The sequence below is a fragment of the Lissotriton helveticus genome, chromosome 6 (assembly GCF_964261635.1).
Source record: "Lissotriton helveticus chromosome 6, aLisHel1.1, whole genome shotgun sequence".
Lineage (NCBI taxonomy): Eukaryota > Metazoa > Chordata > Amphibia > Caudata > Salamandridae > Lissotriton > Lissotriton helveticus.
The window spans coordinates 1,406,533,505-1,406,551,384 of record NC_136067.1 but is presented as its reverse complement, the minus strand read 5'-3'; the positions used below and the strand labels follow the sequence as shown (position 1 = coordinate 1,406,551,384).

Sequence of the window (17,880 nt, the reverse complement as noted above, 5' to 3'; positions counted from 1 at the left end):
CATGCCCTGACACCTGCCTCGGCGGAAAAGGCGCTATTGGTCACGAAGAGAAGGGCAGAATGTCTTGATGCCGAAATGCACGCTACGGAGATCGAGAAGAAAAAGAAGAGACTGGAGGCAGAAATGGCCAGTATTTTGCAGCGCAAAAAGGAGTTCAATGACTGCTTGAAGCAATTCAAGATACCTCCGAAAAGCTCGACGGAGAAAGAGAAGATAGTTGAAGATTTAGAGCATCCGGTGATGCCCGAATCTTTAGAATAACAAGAAGAAGACCTATTTTTTCTAAGAGGAGGAAGAACAAACCTGCCTGGGCTCTGAAGCCTCAAAAGTTCCAGAACTGCAATGGCAATATCTCGACACATACTCCTCAGAGGAGACTGTCGACACCTATCCTTTAAGGCCTTACCCACCAGACAACATTGGTATGTATAACCAAGTTTTGGAAGAAGAAAAACCACAATCATGTTTTTTACTCAAGCCTTTAATGCCTACACAATCATGGAACTAATTCCTTCCTATGCTGCAAAGTGTGTTAGACCAGGGAAATAGGCATTTAAGGAGCCACCCACATTTAAGGCAGTCACACCTAGGGGAGAGAAAAAATGTAAACACTCCTCCAAAGACCCTATTTACATCAAGGGGTCGGTGACAGCTGACTCCATCATAACAGCCACGGCCAGGAAAAGGGCTAATGTACCTACAACTGCTGGCCCATCACTGGACAAGTAAAGCAAAAGAATGGACCTTATGGGGAGAAAGGTCGAAAGAAGTGCGGCAAACCAATGGTACATCTCCAATTCCAATGCCTTGCTAATAGACATTCATACCAACACTGGGAGTAGGTAGGGGGTCTAATGAAACACCTACCGGAACAATACCAAAAGAGAGCAAGCCACTTAGTAGAGGAGGGGAAAAATATAGCAAATACATGCTTAAAATCTGCCCTAGATGCTTAGGAAACATCAAGCAGACAAATGATGATCAGCATCACAGAAAGATGATACGCATGGCTGCTGATCTCAGGATTCAAGCCAGAGGTGCAGAACAACATAGTGAATGTACAGTTCAATGAGGAACAGCTCTTTGTAAGGGTTGTGGACGAAATGCTGAACCAATTAATGAAAGACAATGAAACAGAAGGATCTATGGGGGCTCTACAATTCAGAGGAGGCATGCATAAAGGAACCATCCTTCAAGGTGGTCAGCGGGTAGAGGGAACCATCACCCCACAACTTCGCATCAAACATACCAGCAAGGTTACCAAGGGGGAAACCAAGGTCAACAACAAGCACAGTAACAAAATTGGCAATACCAACAAGGAAGACAATCCTTTTGAGGATGCCCCCATGGAAGAGGCCTTCCAAAAAGAGGTGAAGCACCCACAGCATCTAAATGACTGCATTCCAAACACAACCAGAAACATCACGTAGTGTGCACGCAAGGAGACAAAGACATCAAACAAATAAACAGTCCCTCCAACATTCTACACCAGTAGGGGCAGACTAAAGAACTTCCTCCAAAAATGGAAAGAAGACAGGGAATCCATGTATACCCGTACTTAGATGACTAGTTAGTAAGGGCAAACTAGTACAGAGTCTGCAAACAGCCCATACACCAAGTAATAGATGCACTGCTCCAGCTCAGCTTTTCCAAACACTCGGCAAAATCTTCACTGGAGCCAGAACAAGAAAAACTATTCTTGGGGGCAAGAATAAATGCAGTAGTGGAAAAAGTGTTCCCAAGCAACAAATGTACAATAGCCCTATTGAAAGAGACACAGCTATACGGGAAGGGGCAAGCTCTGACAGTGAGGACTGTGGGGAAGCTACTAGGGATGATTGCTTCATGCATTCACTTAATCCCAAACATTCGCCTACACAGGAGATCATTCCAAGAATCGCTTCAAGCACAATGGTCACAAGCAACAGGGAGTTGGGAGGATCACGTGGTTGTCACACAACAAATACAGGAGGAAATAGCATTGTGGAACAAAGAGAACATTTCACACGCAGCCAACTCCAACAGTGACCATAACAATGGATGCCTCACAGATGGTATGGGATCGGGAGTTCACATGAACAACCTCAAAGTGAGGGGACTGGGGACACACCAGGAAGCTCTACAGCACATCAACATCCTAGAATTAAAGACAGTGTTCCTAGCCTTAAAAGCCTTTCAAAAAGAGCTATACGGGAAAACAATTCTAATACAAGTGGACAACACAACCACCATGTTTTACATAAACAAAGAAGGAGGAAAGTTTTCAGTGGTACTTTCGACTCCAGCTCAGCATCTCTGCGTGTGGGCAATCCAACGGAACATAAACATAATAGCAATCCACCTGCCAGGAAACGACAATGTAAAAGCAGACAGACTAAGCAGACAAGCTTCGTCAGACCACAGCGGGGGATGAATCAATACGAACTCAACAAGATTTTTCACAAATGGGAAAATCCAGACAGGGCCGGACTGGCCGTTGCGGGCACTGGGCAATCCCCGGTGCGCCGCAAGGTTGGGGGCCGGTTTTGGGCCCCTGGGGGCCGTTTTTGTTTCAGGGCCATTTTTTCAGCATAGCTGCAAAATCGGCCCTGCAACAAAATCGGCCGAAAACCGGCCCCAGCAAAGAGCTCGGTGGCATCCCCCTCCCCCGAGGGGGGGGGGGGAGGGGGAGGCGCGGTAGAGCACTTTGCCGGGCCGGTTTTGGTTCCCAGTCCGGCGCTGACTCCAGAGGTCAACCTCTTTGCAGCACCCCACAATGCAAAATGTCAATGCTTCACATCCAGGCAACCTTGCAATCAGTCCCTAGAGAATACACTATGGATAAACTGTTCAGAGATATGTGTTTATGCTTTTCTCCCAATACCACTACTCCTTAAAGTGATCAACAAATACTAGATAAGCCACATGACAACGATTCTCATTGCCCCACATTGGGGAGGCAGGTCTGGTTTTCAGAAATAATGGAGCTATCTCAAGGGTTAATTCACAAATTGCCAAACAGAGAAGACTTACTAACCATGCAAGAGGGAAGAGTGCTACACCCAGACACGGGAATCCTGAGCCTCGTTGCATGGCGCCTGAGGACATGCAGTGTGCGCACCTAAAACGACCAAAACGTACAATGGCAGTCCTAAGGGAAGCGCGAAAGCCAACCACTAGGAAATGTTACACGGCAAAATGGAAAAGATACTCTCCATAGTGCCCCAAAAAATCACATAGGAAAAGACAGTTCTGAATTACTTAAAATATCTGCTGCATAGTAAACTAACCTATACATCACTGAAAGTTCACGTAACAGCAATTGTACCATATACAAGAGAACACACAGGGAAGAGCTACTTCACTTCTCATGTGGTCAAAAGGTTCCTAGAAGGAGCAAAAAGAATCGCCCCACCAAAAAAGGTGCCAGCACCCACATATAACCCAAATATAGTACTCGCTCAGCTGATGAAAGCACCATTTGAGCCACTACACAAGGCAACGCCACAAATGCTGACACTGAAGACGGCCTTTTTTGGTAGCAATAACATCACTACGTAGAGTTAGTGAGTTGCAGGCACTAACATTACAGGAACCCTCCATCCAAATACATAATGACAGAATCATCATAAGAACAGATCCACATTTCATGCCAAAGGTGGTATCACGATTCTACATAAACCAATCCATGCCAATACCAAGTTTCTTTCAAAATCCAAAGACACAAGCAAATAGGGCGTTGCAAACTGGATGCTAGAAGAGCAGTCATGTGTTACATTGAAAAGACAAAAGAAATACAAAACAACTCTTTGCCTCTTTTGCAAAACGTTTCTTGGGAAGACCAGTAACCAAGAACACAATTGCAAGATGGATTGCACAAGCTATACAATTGTGTGACAAAAAAGCAGGACAAACATTACTGAGAGCTCTAAGGGGTCACTCAGCAAGAAAGAAAGGGGCAACGATCGCCTGTCTAGCCAATACTCCAATTCAAGGTTAGGGTGGACGATTAGAGAGTCCATACCGCCGGGGTTTAGTCCTGATGAATGCCTTGGTAAATTGAAACCACCCATATGGCAGAAACATGTTGACTGATGTAATGTATTTATGAATTTAACCAATCCTAATACCTTGGCAACTAAATTCATACACTTAATACCTTTTCTCTGGGCCTTAGGGATCACTAATTAAAATTGATTTTTCAGATACCTTTTCAGGCACTTTTAATTTTAACCTTACCTCACAGCACGCCCTCCTCACAAAACCAGCTCCGCAGTCTTTCTGGCGTCGCAGCACACCAAAGAGGCACTCGGCCTCTTTGGTGGGGCCCGATGATGAAGCATGACACTGACTAGGTCGGTGTGTGAGGGCTTTCTTTCCCACCCAAAGTGGGTGTGTGATCCTCATTTGACTCCGTCTTGTGGCTTTTGAAACTGATCTGACCTCTCTGTTTTTGTTTATATGCCGGTGGAGTACGTCAACAACAAAGGAGTACTGCGGGCCTGTGTCGCGGAGGCCTTGATGGTCTGAGCAGGCTGCCAAGGTCGGGGGCCTCGGGCTTGGAGATTGCACCGGCACGTGGTGGGCCCTATTTTACACATGCCAGTGTCGACAAGTGAGCAGTGAGGCCTGGGTGCACAGGGGCGGGCAAGACAGGTTTGGGGACCAGCGGCCTGGAATGCAGCAGGCGCACAGGATCGCGCTCCCTCTCTTTGCTAATTGTTTCAATTTGTTTTGCCCATCACTCTGTTTCTCTCTCTGTGTTTCTTTCCCTTTATTCTCTCTCTCTCTCTCTCCTGCATCCTTCTCCCCTTTACCTCACTTCTCAGCCCCACCTACTGCTCATTTCTTGTTTTTAAGCCATCTCACCTTCCATTTCTCTCTCATCAGCTTTTGCCTTTCCTTCTTCTTCAAATGCTTCTTAGGACCTTTTCTTTTGTCAGTTCCTCCCTGCTCTGCTCTTGTGGGGTGTGTGGGTGGGGATAAAGGAGGGCAGGGGGGGCAGATGGCCTGGATCAGCACAGCCCTCCACCCGCAGTGATTTCCTGCCATTGGAGAACAGAAACAAGAGTCTGTGTCTGGGAGGAGGAGCTACGCAGCGAAGCAAGATGGCCGCATGAGCTCCCGGCTCCGCTGACCTCCGTCCGTCGATCGACTATCCTGCATTTAATCCTGATTTTTAGCTGGACCCCCGCACAGATGAATAGCTGCTGAGTCCATTGGTGTGGTCCTGAGACTTTTATCGCCCAGATGTGTGGAGTTGTGTCGTGTTGAAGTTTCCGGCCTACCCCACCCCATGAGCCGGGGTCTCGAGTGCTGACCCGGCCGGGCCGCAACTGAACAACATCGGCCGTGGGACCCAGACCGGGTCCGGTCCCTTGCTGCGGCAGAAAATACTGGCCTGGATTGTGTGGTGTGCTGTCGGTCTGCTACATACAAAGGAGGGGTGATATCATCGACTGGCTGCCTTTGGGGGGGTTTCTGCTCTGGCGGCTGCCGCCCCCGCTGGGGTGGAGCCCTCGATCGAGCAGCCGTATTTGTTACCCGACTGTGCACCCCCCCTCGCCGGACGCCCCCACCCCAGTTTGCCCGCCCGGAGACACCGGGTATTCCCTGATGTCGAGAAGAGAGCGAGTGGCGGAGGTCCGGGGACAATGTGAGCCGTCCTTGCAGACCGTGATGGCCGCCATTGGGGAGCTCCACTCTTTTGTGAAGGCCAGGCTTTACGAACTGATCGCTGGCAACACCGAAACTGCGCGATCGTGCCTGGCGCCTGTCTCATCTGAGCACCTGCAATTAGCGGACTATCACACGGAAGACCGAGACCCCGGTCATGAAACTGATCTGGCGCCATTGTTCTGGTCACGGAGTGCTAGCGACCTTCAGACTCTGGAGAGATCACTGCCTCCACCACCGCAGCCCCTTGCAGTTGGAAGCACAGTCTTGTTCCTCCCTACCCCGGGGTTTGACGACGTTCGATTGATGCCGGGAACCCCTCCCGTCCCTGCAGAACTTATGGAACTGTGGTCTATTGAATACTTGGACGTTGGGTCGGTGACGGGGAACATACCAGCTATGGAGGTCTACGAAGAATCGTGGAGTTCGAGTGGACACGTACTACCTATCTTTGACTTATTTATGCCTTTTGACTCTTCTGGGGCCATGGTGGTACTATCGGACAGAGTTCGCACGAGAAATCGGAGGGGTCAAGGATGATATGGTTAGTCGGGATCTGACTTTGGGGCTTTAGAAGAAGAGGGGACCACTAATTCACTGTTTAGCGGGAGGTCGGGCGATGTTTGACGTCTTCCCTTTGTTGACTTGCTTGATATGTCGCTACTCATTGTTGATTGTCCTTTAGGGTTGTACGCTTCGGACGGGGGACGGAGGATACCGGGGGCGTATAATACATTTTCCTCCTCCATCTTTTTCTTTTTGTTTCGCTTCATCCTTTTCTTTAATAATTCTTTACTCTTTCTATATTTCGGGTTCTGTTACTAGGCGACAGGCACGCTGCTAGGGGGGTAGGCCGTAGCCATCTGCAGGGGTGCAGGGTGGGGGGTTGGGGGAGGGGTTTTCTTGTTTTTCCTTTCTTTGTTTCTATGGCCTTTTTTCTCTTTGCTTTTTTGGTTTTACTTTCACTTTCTCTTTTCTCTGGGTCTGGGATCAGCATAATGGGCTAATCTTTGAGTTCTCATTGATTTTCGTAACTTGTGCCTCAATTTTTGCTGCATTGTGGGTATCAATGGACGGGCGCTTGACTGGTGCACACAGTGATTGTATGCAGATATATCCCGATTCATTCGATGCGGCCCCGATGTTTTAACTGTGATCGTTTTAACTGTGTAGGATTTGCTTAATTGGCCCGCCCATTGTACGACTATATTTTATAGTACGGCACCTGATCCCCCCCTATTTCTTTATTTTATATTGGAGTCTTTTACGTTTTTCGATTTCATCCTGATTTAAAAGTAAAAATAAAACTCATTTATCCGAGATATGATCTGTGTGTGCCGTGATACTGTGTTTCTATCGTGCTGCCGTGCCTTCGGGATGTTCGGCTAAATAGCTGTGTACACTTTTACATAAATAAAGGTTTTCCAAAAAAAAAAAAAAAAAGAGTCTGTGTCTGGGTCTGACTGCACCCAGGCAGGCAGGTGATTAAAATGTTCTGACCAGATCAGCACTCTGCCCGCACCAGACCGCATGCCATCCTCAGACCACCCCGCCTCGTACTGCACCCGCCTCATAGTAACAGTGGGCATCGAGACATATATCCACATAGGTCGGCAGCACTAACTTGGTCTTCATCCTTAGGGAGTGGGGAAGGTGGATCAAATATGTGCCTCAGTTCTTGAATTGCAGTTTGGATTGAGGTGTATAAGCTGTACCATGCATGAGAATCTCAGTCCAGGAATGGCAGGGAGCGTTACAGACAACATTAAAGTACCTTGGTAGAGCTTTGTGGTGTCAACCCAGCAGCGGCTCCTCCGCAGTGGCGGAGGAGCGTCACCTCACTGGCTCAGAGCCAACTGCTGACAAATACAACAATATGTTACCATTGTTTTATTTTTCAGCTGCTGGATCTGAGCCAGCGTGTTATGGGAGGGGCGGGATGGGCCAAAGGAGGGGGGAGGAGGAGTGGTAAATGCGCACTTTTAACTTTGCATGTCAGGTTGTCCGGCCGGCTCAGTCCGACCAAACTGACATGCGCACTTACAGCACAGACTTGTACCTGTGCGAGCGTTGATCCAGCCCGCTCAGCCAATCCCCACACTGCTCTCATGCTTGAGAGCAGCACGGGGATTAGAAGGGAAGTCCGATGCTGTCCCAGGGACTGCTGAGAGCAGTGACAGAGGAGCGTGAGGCGGCCTACAGGTCCAGGTAAGTCTTGTTTCGAAAACAAAATGTATTATTAACCCCAACTCTCCCCGCCGCGCTCTTCCCCCCCCATCCGCGCTTCCCTCCACCCGCCCCACCAGCCTTTGTCTCTGTCGGCCACCTCTGTGTCATACTGGTGCGTGTTTGGTAATTATGAATCATGAATTGGGGGTGAGGAAGGTTACTTCTCTGCAAGTTCACAACATTTAACATATTTACAGTTGTTTTGCAAAGATTTGGGCACTAGGGAATGTGTGAGATACTCAGAATCACTTGGTTTTTAGGTGCTTAGGCTGCTATTTGAATGCAGGTTTTTAGGTTCCAAAGTCGGGATCTTGGCCAGAACACCACATCTTCATGTGAGAATTGCGTGGTGCACTGACAGAACTGTGTGGTATTCCCAAGATTTCTGCCTTCACTACCCTAGTTTTGCTGAACCTGGTTTTGTTGACTTTAGGACCCTGCACACATTATTTTTGGTAACTAGTGGTATATTATTTGCGCCTAGTAAAATTGGTAGATGCCTGATTGGTACATATAATTTACTTTTAATTCCCTACTATGCACCTAGGGCCAGTAAATTAATTGAACTAGTGGGTTGAAGCACTCATTCTACCACCCACTAAAATAGCACTGTAAAACATGTCATAGGCTGTGTGTGCGGTTTTAAAACTGCTCACACTGACAAGATAAATAAACGTTTTTGCTAGGCCTAAGCCTTCCATTTTAAAACTTATGAGTCACCCTTAAGGTAGGTCCCAAAGGCTCACTGGGAAGAGTGTTTAGTTTTGGAAAAGTAGGGCATTTGTACTTACGGTTTGCATGTCCTGGAAGAAATAAAAAACATACACCTGCACCTGATTACATTATTATATTTAATAAGTCATAACTTCCCCACTTGTCCACTAATTTGAATTGTAATTGAACATCCTCTTCAGATGTAAAGTCAGATTTTAACTTACTATTTTGATAATGCCACTTTCAGAAAGTTTGTATTTTCCTGTGTAAACCAAATGTGCCTTTATGCCAGTGTCCAGGGTCACATGACTGTTTATGGTTCTTCTGTGGTGTGATGTGCATTCCTCCCAGAGAGCTGACAAAGGACCTGGTGTGGGGAAGGGTCTTCCTCCCTGAGCACGACGGTCTGGGGGTTGTACCAACACACTTCCTCAGCTTTAAAGGGTAGCCTGAGGGCTGTACTCAGCTCCTTCCCCTTCTTGACTTCAGACGTTGCCAACCCTGCCACTAGTTAGTGCAGCTCAAGCCTGGGCCTGCATGCCCTTGTCGAATTTCCTTGTGTGCACTGCATCACCAAATGCGATGCAGTGCGCGCAACGAAATTCGTTTTATTTATTTATATGTTTACTTACCTGTTAAAGTCCGTAATCCATACATAACTCCCCCCACCCTGCCCCTCCCCCTCCCTACGTCACCGCCCTGCAGTTACACCTACTACCGGCCGTGGCTGCTGGGGAGGATAGGCTAGTTCAGGCAGACCTGAGGGGTGAGGGCGTGCTGGAGTGGCTGCTCTCGATGTGAAGTCCAGCCAAAGGCCTGGGCCCGCTCACACGAATTGCTAAACTCGTTTGGACCCGATGTGTGTAGCTGAGGCAAGCACTGGTCCCTTTAGCACCGTAGCTGCCCCTTTGGAGTGTGCCTGTTATGTAAAGCTTGCTAGGGGTCCATGAGCTTTCCCCAGAAGCGAGGATTACCAAACTGGGCGACTTATAGAGCGATGGTGTTTTGCTCTCCGCCCAGGCTCTGCGAGAGCTTTAAGGACTTGCAGCTGACCCCTTTCTTACACACAACTCACTTATTGCGGCGATTGGTGACACATGGTCACCTTGGACAAACCGAACTAACACTGCACCTTGGCTTGCGCTGCTTCTTAACACACTGGCATTGTCAGTGCTGTATGCAGCGATACAGGCAGGACACATGAGGGCATATTTACAACAAAATGTCTGAGTCTGGAGCAGCGCCAAATTTGGCAGTGCAGCGCTCTGACATTTCCAAAATGCAGGGATGCGCAGTATTTACTACAATACGGTGCATCCCTGTGTTTTCCTTAGTGCTGCCGCTAAAATTAGCTGTGTAGCACCAGCGCAGGCATCCTTGCACCATAGTAGCAGGAAATGATTGTTTATGTGCAGGAAGGTGTCCCTTCCTGCACATAAACAATCTATAAGGCGATTTGTTACTTCTATGTGTGCTGTAGAATGCAGCACACACAGAAGTAGCAAATCGTCATTATTTAGTGATTGTTTATGTGCAGGAAGAGACACCTTCCTGCACATAAACAATCATTAATGGCATTTTGCTCTTTCTATGTGTTCATGCAAAATTCAGCACACATATAAAAAAAACGAGGACAAATAAAAGCATTTCTCCTAGCTTTGCCATTCTAACACCTGTGTGGCGTTAGAATGGCGTGGCGTTAGCTTTTGATGCTGCCTCAGATTTACACCTACTTGTAAATATAGAGCAGTGTAAAAAAGCAACACTCATTGCACACCCCTTTCACTCTAGTGATGCGTGTAAAGGGTCGTATTTACAAGGGTGCGTTAAGCCACAAAAAGTGGCTTAACGCCGCTTTGTAAATATGGAGAAGTGTGTTGCACCACCAGAATGACCCTAAAATTGACATTCTGGTAGCGCTAATCCCTTGTGAATATGACCCATGGAATTTTTATCCTGGGACAAGCCCAAATGGGACGATTCCCTGGGTACAGAATTTACTACCAAGCAATGGTCTAGGGCCCTAGAAAGGGTGAAGGGAATTTCGCGCAACATCCGTTTGAAATGAACCCAATTTAATGATTTACATCAGGCATATCTTACACCACACCGCCTACATAAAATATTTCCGACTGTGTCTCTGACCTGCCCGAAATGTGGCAACACCAATGCCACAGTAATTCACATAATCTGGAATGCCCACCGCTGATGCGCACGTGGACCCAGGTGATGGAACATGTGTCAACATTGATAGATGTGCAGTTACATCCAGATCTACTTCTCTGCCTCTGTCTTGGGGTCACTAAACTCAAAAAACATTATCTAAAGCTGGTTGATCTTGCATTGGTCCTATTTAAGTGCGTAATTGCCATGGCTTGGAAGGATCCACACCTACCCTCAGTCAGGTGCTGGGTCCAGGTGACCCACAAGTGAGCTCTGGCTGGAGCGGACGCCATGACCCATGTCCGTAGATTGCGGGGAGACGATGGCATAGCTACGCTGTGGGGCATATGTTCTCAAATTATTTGACTGTTGAATGCACCTTCCCCTTTGGGTGCAGACCTGCTGCAGTGTGCCTTGTGGTCGACTGGACTGAGTTACTAAGGGACCCACGCCTTTACACGCTCACACTTGTTAGGCTTCACTGGGACCCTGCGTGAGGTTGGGTGATTTGCATGGGGATCTGTCCTGACATCCTACCCCCTCCCCCACCGCTTATATATACCATATTTGTAACATTTTCTAACACACCTACTACCGCACTCAATGTCAGCTGCATATAGCGACTCCAGCCAGAGGGTTCCAGCAGTTACTGGTTTGTTTATCTTGTTTCACACAGATTGACTTCTCACCTACAGGACAGGGTGCACTAACATTATATTTACTCTTACCCTATCCTCTTTGAGTGCCCCGCTACCCTTCGTATTATTGCATGATCTGCTAAAACTCTATTGTGTCATTATCAGTGCAGTGGGACATGTTTGATCAGCGACTTTATGATAATGCTTATTGTTATATTCTGTGCAATTTATGGTGATTTTGAACATACGACAATAAACAAATGTAAAAATAAATAAACAAATTAATTAATTTATGTGAACTTGTCCCCGGCTGGTTGTTATGTGAATCCACAATAAAACAGGCGTTTTGCGTTCTTATTTTTGGATGTGGAGATCAATTTATCAAGGATCCCACCACCAAAATAGTACTTAATTTAAAGTCGGGCACCATGCTGCATATTAGAACTGTTGAATAGTTACCTGATGCCTTTTGTAAAAGGTTTTGCTTTCCTTTCATTCTGCTTTTAGATTAAATGATGTGTTGTCTTCCTGCCAGTTCATAATATGTGGAACAAAAGAAAGTTGCCGATAGGCATTTACTCTCTTTACTCTGATGTTTCAGCTTTTTTGTTCTAAAGGTTTGTGCTCCTCGTGTTTTTTCACCAACACCCTTGTTGCATCGTTTTCTCTTTAGGAGACACTAAGGCTGACCTCGTTGAAATGAATATCCTACCTCCGCTGCTTGTTCTCCTACACTCTGGCAATAAAGAGGTCCAGCAAGCTTCCATTACTCTCCTGTGTTCATTGTCTCAACATCCGTCAAATCAGGTGAGAGTATGCCGATCCTTTGATGTACTGTATGGTCACTTTCTCTCTTCAGAACATTTTTATAATAGCCACTGAAGATAAAGCTCATGAGATAATTTAAGAATATTTAGAGTGCAGAACTAATGCCTAGTCAGTGTTGCTGTCTGCACTTAAATAAAAAAAAAATCCACTTTAAAAGCACTAATATATACTTTTCTGGTATGCATTCTGTGTCTTTAGCTAGACAAAATTTCATTGTTTGCTTACTATACAGGTGTATATGTTGTCTCTGGATAGACCTCACTTCATTCTGATAGGCTCCAAATACAGAGCAATATTCAAATTACTTGCATTGTGAATTCCACAAACGATAACTCGAGAATTTCAATGGTTTTATGCAATCGAGACATTTTTAGTGAATTTCAACATATTTGTTTTATAATACATTATGTGCAGAGGAGGGTTTGGCCTCAGAGTCTGGCCAGTAATCAAGCCCAGTGTTCATCCCACCACAGGCGGCCATCTTCCACTGCGGCCAGGGCCTGCACCTAGGGTCAATGCCAGTCCCTTCCTTACCTTCACTGATGCCAACTTCACAGGCATCTGTACCATACCCGGTGCTGATGCCGGTCTCTGACCTCAAATCAAAGTTGCCTATGCCAGACCTATGTTGCGCTTCTAAATCTGTAAGGCACAGCTTACCGTGCCTGAGCCAGACTTTCAGTCTCTCCAACGCCATCTGCATTGCAAGAAGCTAGAAGCCCTCTTCAGCTCCAACTCAGATGCTGTCTAATGATCACATCATGTTCCCCATGAAAGGGATGGCAATGAAGAAGCGGAGAAACTGCACTCCCCTCACAGTATTGATGAAGGGCTTTATCTGGACCTACCAAGTACATGTGGGTTGGTTGGAAACTTTGCTGCATCTGAGCTACACTTGCCGGCTGCTCCATAATTGGATGAAAGTGCTTCCTTCGCAGTTGTGGTATGCAGAGAAGTAGAAGCTCTCAACTTGCAGTTGCCTACTGTTGAGACAAAATCAGATTTACTGCCAGGGATCTTCCAAACAGGGCTGGCGTCCACTGAACCCCTGTGTACCATTAATGAGTCACTCACAGACACTTGCATGAAACTATGATTGATCCCTCCAGTCAATTGCCTATCCCCTGCAGGCCCGGACTGGCCGTTGCGGGCACCGGGCAATCCCCCGGTGCGCCGCAAGGTTGGTGGTCGTTTTTGTTACAGGGCCGTTTTTGCAGCGTTGCTGCAAAAACGGCCCTGTTACTAAATCGGCCGAAAACCGTCCCTAGCAAAGAGCACGGTCGCACCCCCAACCCCCCGGGGGGTGGGGGGCCAGCCGAGCACTTTGCCAGGGCCGGTTTTGGTTCCCAGTGTGGCCCTGATCACCTGGAGGGACGGACTGACCCCTCGTGACACAACAACATTTCTCCTGCAACTCTAGACACCACCATTCCTACCAACCCTCCAGAAAGAAAACCCAAGTGTATTTCCAGCTTCAGGAAAAGTAGGTGTTCTTCAGCCAGCCTCGACTTTACCTCGCTAAATGCACCCGCCCTTTGATGGATATGGTCCGCAAAATCTCTCCAGCCATACCGTTGCAGGGATTCTGCACACACAGAACTATGCACAGGAAAACAAGACCTCGGTGTGTAGGGGCTAAGCCTTCCTACCGCCTCAGTGCCCACAATCATAGAACCGACTAGCTATAGTTTCTCGTTCATTCTCCTACATATTCACAAAGCTACAAATGATTAGACAACCCAGAACACACTGGGTTGTCTCACTCAGGAATCACGGTAGCAAGACAAACCCTTCCGCTCACTCACTCACTCGTACTTGTGCACAATAAGAATAGACAGAGTCATGGGTATAGTTCAAAATGTATTATTTATTGTTTATTTTAACTATTGTGCTCTATAATGCAGTAGACAAGCCACTACCAGCAGCAAAACGCATAAACCTAAAACAGTTAGCATTGTAGCAAGTCTATAGACTATGAAAGGGGAAGTCATCAAATACAGCCAGTGGTTTAAAGGACTATAAGGCCTAACCACCCTCCCCTTGGAAAGAAGAAGTTTTATTATATAAAGGAAGATTTCTGGGCTTTGTCAGCAAACCCCATTCCTTAGTATCTAGATTGTATTTTTTACATCATAGGAACTGCAGAGCTCTTCTCACTGAAAAGGTCCCTTTCCAAGTGTATGTTAAACCAGCGTGCCATCTCATAATATCAAAGCACGGGTTTCCAGCATCTGCAGCTGTGTAGCATGTTTTGTCTAAGTGCTAGGGACTGACCAGAACAGAATAACAAGGGGCACTGTTTTACGACCTTGCAGTGTGTTCAGACTAAACTTCAGGAACAGGCAGGAAACGCAGAAAGCAGACAGTTCTCATGTGAAAGGCACAAACAGAGTCTTGCAAAATAAAGTCATGTAGTAACATGCGCAAAAGCAGCATCATGGCAGCAGAGCTCATGCTAACTTAGCAATATCAATAATGACCCTAACGGCCTACTACAATTCCAGAGGTCCTCGGGATGAATTGTGTTCAACCATTCAGGATCAACACAACATTCAGCAAAGTAAGTGTTGCTTGCTGGTCTTGTTACCACTCACTGTGTGTGTCATGTCACAGTCATCAACTTATTACTGAGGATGGATGCACACCTAGATGCATGCAGCTGGATTTTTGGGGATGGTTAAACATCCCGGGTGGACATGCCCTTTGATGGTTCAAAATGTTTCAGGAAGAAGGCAGACTCCGCATTAGAGGGACTCAAGGAGAGTCATGTTATGGCCCTCTCCCTAGGGTTCCTTTCCCAGCCCATCGTTTTCAGCAGCAATACTTTATTCAGAGGTTACTTATGAGGTCTGGCTTATGGGTAGCTACATCCAACCAAGTTAGTACATTAACCAACCCAGAATTCTTTCGGTGCCACAGGCTGTGGTGGAAGTTAAGGCTGTGCACATTAGCAAAGACAGCAGTCAACTTCTGTCCAGGGGCTATGCCCTACCGTTTACTTCTCCCCTCACCTATTCCCACTAAACCAGGACAGGTCTTGGCAGACCCTGCCACACTTTTGATGCAGAAAGTCAGCCTATTTATGGCCAAGAGTTCCATTGAGAATGTGCTGGAAGCAGAGGGAGTCAAGGGTGCTATTCCTGTTACTGTCTCCTGACCAAGAAGGATGGAGGTCTCAGACCCATCCTAGACCATCGATCTCTGTATGCTTTTTTGTTGCAGGACAAATTTAAAATGGTCACTCTGGCTCAGGTTCTTTCTGCACTGGACCCATGAGACTAGATGGTGTCCTTGGACTTTCAGGACACGTATTTTCATATACCCACCCTGCAGTCCCACAGATGCTACCTACTGTTTACAGTGGGATGAGGACAATTTCAATTTGCCATGCTACCTTTCGACCTCACCTCCGCCCCTTCACAAAAGTGACGCCGGTGACCTCAGCTCTACAAGTATCCTATTGCCTTGACTACTGGCATTCAAGATAGGCTCTCCACAGTCAGTTGCGGACCACCATTGTCCTCTTTATATCTTTTTGGTTTACCATCAGCGGACCAAAGTCCCACCTTGTGCATATGATTCACTTTAGAGGTGCAAACCGGACATGATGCAATTCAAGGCCTATCCATCACTCCAATGAATCCGGGACATTCAAGATATGATCCTGATGTGTTGGGCTCAGTCCTGGGTATCGGTCAGGATGGTTCTGAGGTTTCTTGGGCTTTGCCTTGCTCATCCTTCTTGTCCCGTATGCCAGATGGAACATGCAGGCCTTGCACTGGAACCTCTGGTTTCAGTAGCCTCAGCACCAAAGCAATCTGTCTAACACCATCAGCGATTCTCAGAAGGGACAGACCAGGACATTCATTGTTGGCAAGTGGACATCAGTCTGACTTGTGGGCTTTGAGTAATCCGGTTGGCTCTCAGAGTTTTCCTACCAACCATTAAAAGTGAGGGAGGTGCATATTCTTAGGGACAACATGACCGCCATGTGGTACTGCAACAAGCATGGCGTGGTGGGGTCCTGGGTTATGTACCAAGCGGGGTGGGGTCCTGGGCCATGAGCCTTTGGAGGTGGCGTAGCCAGCAGGTATTCTTTCTGGTGACCAGTCACCTATTAGGGTCCCTGAATGCCAGAGCAGATGAGTGTGGCAGATGATGGTTAGTGGACTACAGATGACATCTCTATCTCAAAGGTGGTTCAAAGCATCTTCGACCAGAGAGGTGCAGATCATTTTGCCACCACTGAGAACACACAATTTCAAAACTACTGCCCGCTGGAGTTTCCATCAGCAAAGTTGTTAGGAGACACGTTCTGTTTACAGTTGAACATAGGTCACCTGTATGCATCCCTGTCTACTTTTCCTGCCTTGAGTTCTTAAGTCAGGACATACTGAGCCTGAATCATTTCTACAGCCCTGAATTGGGCCAAGAGAGTATGGTCCCCATATCTCTTGATTCTGAGTATTTGCCATTCGGTTTGGCTAAATCTGCAGGAGGACCTTTTGTTTCAGCAACACAAGAAGGTCCTGAACACTAATGTTAACAACATCCAACTCCTTGTGTGGAGATAAAACAGTGGCATCTAAGCCGTTTTGTTTTGCAGACAGAATTAGCGGATGTAATCCTCGTGGCCAGTATCTTCTGACTAGTGAATCTATTCCGGGCAAAATATTCTTGCCTAGTATAGATTAGACCATTAACATTTTCCTCTACAGGTAAATCTTTGTGATTTGTTGTTATTTGTTTTGACCCAGCAACACCCTGCATTGGCCGAATTTAAGGGTTTCATATTGGACCACTCAGCTTTTTCTGCTTGCCTGAGCAGTTGCCATTTTTAAATCACCTGTTGTGATGCGTTTCCCAAAAGGCCTGAGACGTGTTCCTCAAAACCTTTCATAATGCCTCACTAGGACCCTAATTTGGTTTGGACGTTCCTCATGGTACTGCCATTTGAGGCTATGCACAATTCTACCTTGACAGGGTTGCACACTGCGAAAGTCACTGCACTTTGTGTTAGTGAGCTGCAGGCACTGCTAGTTCAGCCTTCGTACACCACATTTTCCCAGACAAAGTGGTGATGAGGACCTGGGCCTTTTTACCTAAGGTGGTATTTCCCTTTTATTTAGGACAATCGATCACTCTATAGACTTTTTAAAAATAGATTTTTATTGGCATTTCACATAGAAAAAAAGACAAAAACACATAGCAAGCAAAGTTATTAAATCCTCAATCACCTTGTTGTTCCTGTGGGTACATTTAATATTTTGCTCACCTTCCAGAGCCCATTCTAATAAATCACGCTTCGAAACTGCGGTCTCTGGCGCCCGGATGCCCTTCAGCGAATAGCAATCTGTTGTCTTGCCAGGACCACCCAGAGAACCAGCATTCAGGCTGACATTTTCTGTAGCCTTCGTCTCAAGAGCACCTATAGTAAGCAGAGTTTGTCTGCCTTCATCAAGGTCATCCCAGTTATATGGGACAGTGTGCCAGCCACCCCCGTCCAGAACCCCTTCAGCTGGACAGAAGACCACGTCATGTGTAAAAAGGATGCTAATGGCTGGCCGCATCTGCCGCAGCTAGTGGTTTTCTCGTGGTATATTTTAAAGAGTTTCAATTGGGTCATGCAAGTTGAAAACAAATAATTGTAGTA

At 46.8% G+C, this 17,880-nt stretch overlaps 1 protein-coding gene across 1 annotated transcript in view; it reads left to right on the top strand.

Annotated features, from left to right (window-relative positions):
* The window catches only part of LOC144761766 (uncharacterized), a 638,918-nt gene that overhangs the window by 521,400 nt on the left and 99,638 nt on the right, over nucleotides 1-17,880 (top strand). Inside the window, exon 9 of the mRNA XM_078647014.1 lies at nucleotides 12,073-12,206. Coding sequence (XP_078503140.1) covers nucleotides 12,073-12,206 — 134 coding nt within the window. The remainder of the gene's footprint in view (nucleotides 1-12,072; nucleotides 12,207-17,880) is intronic.